This window comes from Emiliania huxleyi, assembly GCF_000372725.1.
Source record: "Emiliania huxleyi CCMP1516 unplaced genomic scaffold EMIHUscaffold_3348, whole genome shotgun sequence".
In the NCBI taxonomy this organism is placed as follows: Eukaryota; Haptophyta; order Isochrysidales; family Noelaerhabdaceae; genus Emiliania; species Emiliania huxleyi.
The window spans coordinates 1-2000 of record NW_005199480.1 but is presented as its reverse complement, the minus strand read 5'-3'; the positions used below and the strand labels follow the sequence as shown (position 1 = coordinate 2000).

General features: G+C 70.2%; 1 protein-coding gene across 1 annotated transcript; it reads left to right on the top strand.

Moving 5' to 3' along the window:
* Nucleotides 1-1216: 1216 nt before the first annotated feature.
* EMIHUDRAFT_123857 (hypothetical protein) lies at nucleotides 1217-1915 on the top strand (the record flags this gene model as incomplete). Its single annotated transcript, XM_005773554.1, has 1 exon — nucleotides 1217-1915. A coding segment is annotated over one exon (699 nt), but the record flags the coding sequence as incomplete, so codon positions are not given.
* Between the last annotated feature and the right edge of the window lie 85 nt (nucleotides 1916-2000).

The following is a 2000-nucleotide window of genomic DNA, read 5'->3' as shown; positions in this document are numbered from 1 at the left end:
GAGGTGGAGACGAGTGTCGGGATAAGCGATGGTGAAGGCATGGAGGAAGTACGCAAGAGAGATAGGCGGAAGCGGAGGTGTGGGTTGCTGCTACGCCCCTAAGATGGCGACAGTGATTTAGTGCTGGGGAGGGGTACCGCTGGGGCGCGGTCAAGAGAAGGCCCCGTTCACGTGGGCTCTCCTGTTCCAATACGCCCATACCGCTGCAGCCCACCCCCTCAGCACGCTCCGCCGCCGCCGCCGCCACCCCTGCCGCAGCTCAGCTGACGCCGCCTCTTGCGCCGACTCACTTAAATTCATTCTCTACTCCACTCGAGTATGGAGCACTTGGAGTATGAACGGCGCCTTCTAATCTCCGGGGGTACTCAGGGAATCAAAGACGGTCTCCGACTGCGCCCCTTCAGCCTCGCGTCGCCGCGCCTCGGCCTCCTCGCGCTTCGCAGCGGCCTGGCGCGCTTCAAGGACTCGCATGGTTTGGTACTTTGGCCGAGCTGGCGCGTGTGTAACCCGCGCCGGCGGCCCTGGGAAGTACGACTCCGCGTCGTGGTTCAACAGCCTCTCCTACGCAGAGAATCACGCCACTTGCCGCCGGTCCTGCGACGTCGACGCTTTCTGCGTCGGCTACAGCGTTTACGCTCCGCTCGTCGGAGGTCAGGTCGAGTGCAAGACCTATAAGGCGCAAGCACCGGAGGACGCGATTGCGGGCGCAACGCCCTCGAGCGGCACGACGTGCTACGCGAAAAAATATTCACCGCCGCCGCCGCCGCCGCCGCCGCCGCTCCCGCCACTGCCCCCGCCGTGTGCCTTCCCCGACGCGCGGTGCCTTGGCCAGACCTGCGGAGACTTGATCAGCACCTCCTGCACCAGCCCCTCCCTCCAGGGACTCTGGGCCGGCCACACCTGCCCGCATTGCCGCGGCTGCTGCTCCGTGCCGCCGCCGCCTTCGCCTCCCGCGGCCCCGCCGCCACCGCCACCGAAGCCGCCGCCGTCGCCGAGCCCGCCGCCGCCCTCGCCACCGCCCCCCTCCCCGCCACCACCCTCACCGCCTCCGCCCTCGCCGCCGCCTCCTTCGCCGCCCCCACCCTCCTCGCCTCCGCTTCCGCCTCTGTCGCCCCCGCCTTCCCCGCCACCACCTCCTGCATCGCCGCCTCCGCCGCCGCCGCCGCTGTGGCCGCCGCCGCCGCCAGGGGTGACACAGCCAAACCCACCGCCACCGATGCCGCCCTGGCCGCCGGGGCTGAAGCCAGAGCCTCCCCAGCCCCCGCTACCGCCGCCATCATTGCCACCGCAGCCGCCGCCGCCGTCGCCGCCGCCTCTCTCGCCTCCAGCAACGCCGCCGCCGCCGCCGCAGCCGCCGCCGCCGTCGCCGCCGCCTCTCTCGCCTCCAGCAACGCCGCCGCCGCCGCCACCGCCGCCACCAAAGCCGCCGCCGCCTCCGACGTCGCCGCCGCCGTCGCCGCCCGCCCAACCCCCCGCCTTCTACGCCGACTTCGTCGAGATGCTCAACGAGACGGTGCGGACGGGGTACGAGACCGTGGCGCCCGTCGTCAAGGAGCTGGAGAAGGAGCTGGGCGCGCTGCTCCCTGAGCGGTGGCCCCAGAAGGTCGCCGAACACGGGAGCGCGGTGCGCGAGTGGAGCCTGCGCCCCCTCGGCGACTCGCTAAAGCTAAACTTGGACGACCGGAACCGGACATCCACTCCGAGTGCTCTCCCCCCTCTCCTTCGCGATCACGTGGTAAAGGCGGTCCGAGCCATCCTCGCCAAGTCCCCGCCTGAGTTGGCGCTGGGAGTAGCCGGGTGGCTCTTCCTGGCGCTCTGCTTCTACCGCTGGCTGCTGGCCGGCGGCGCAAGCCGCCTTCACAAGCGGGCTCGTGGAGCCCGAACCAAGGAGAAGGCGCGGGGCCGGCCATGCCAAGTCCGCCGGCCGAAACCGCCGCTTCCGAATGCCCTTTTATTTGCAGGAACTTTACGAATAAAGGAAAATTGGGGGGGGCCTGGGT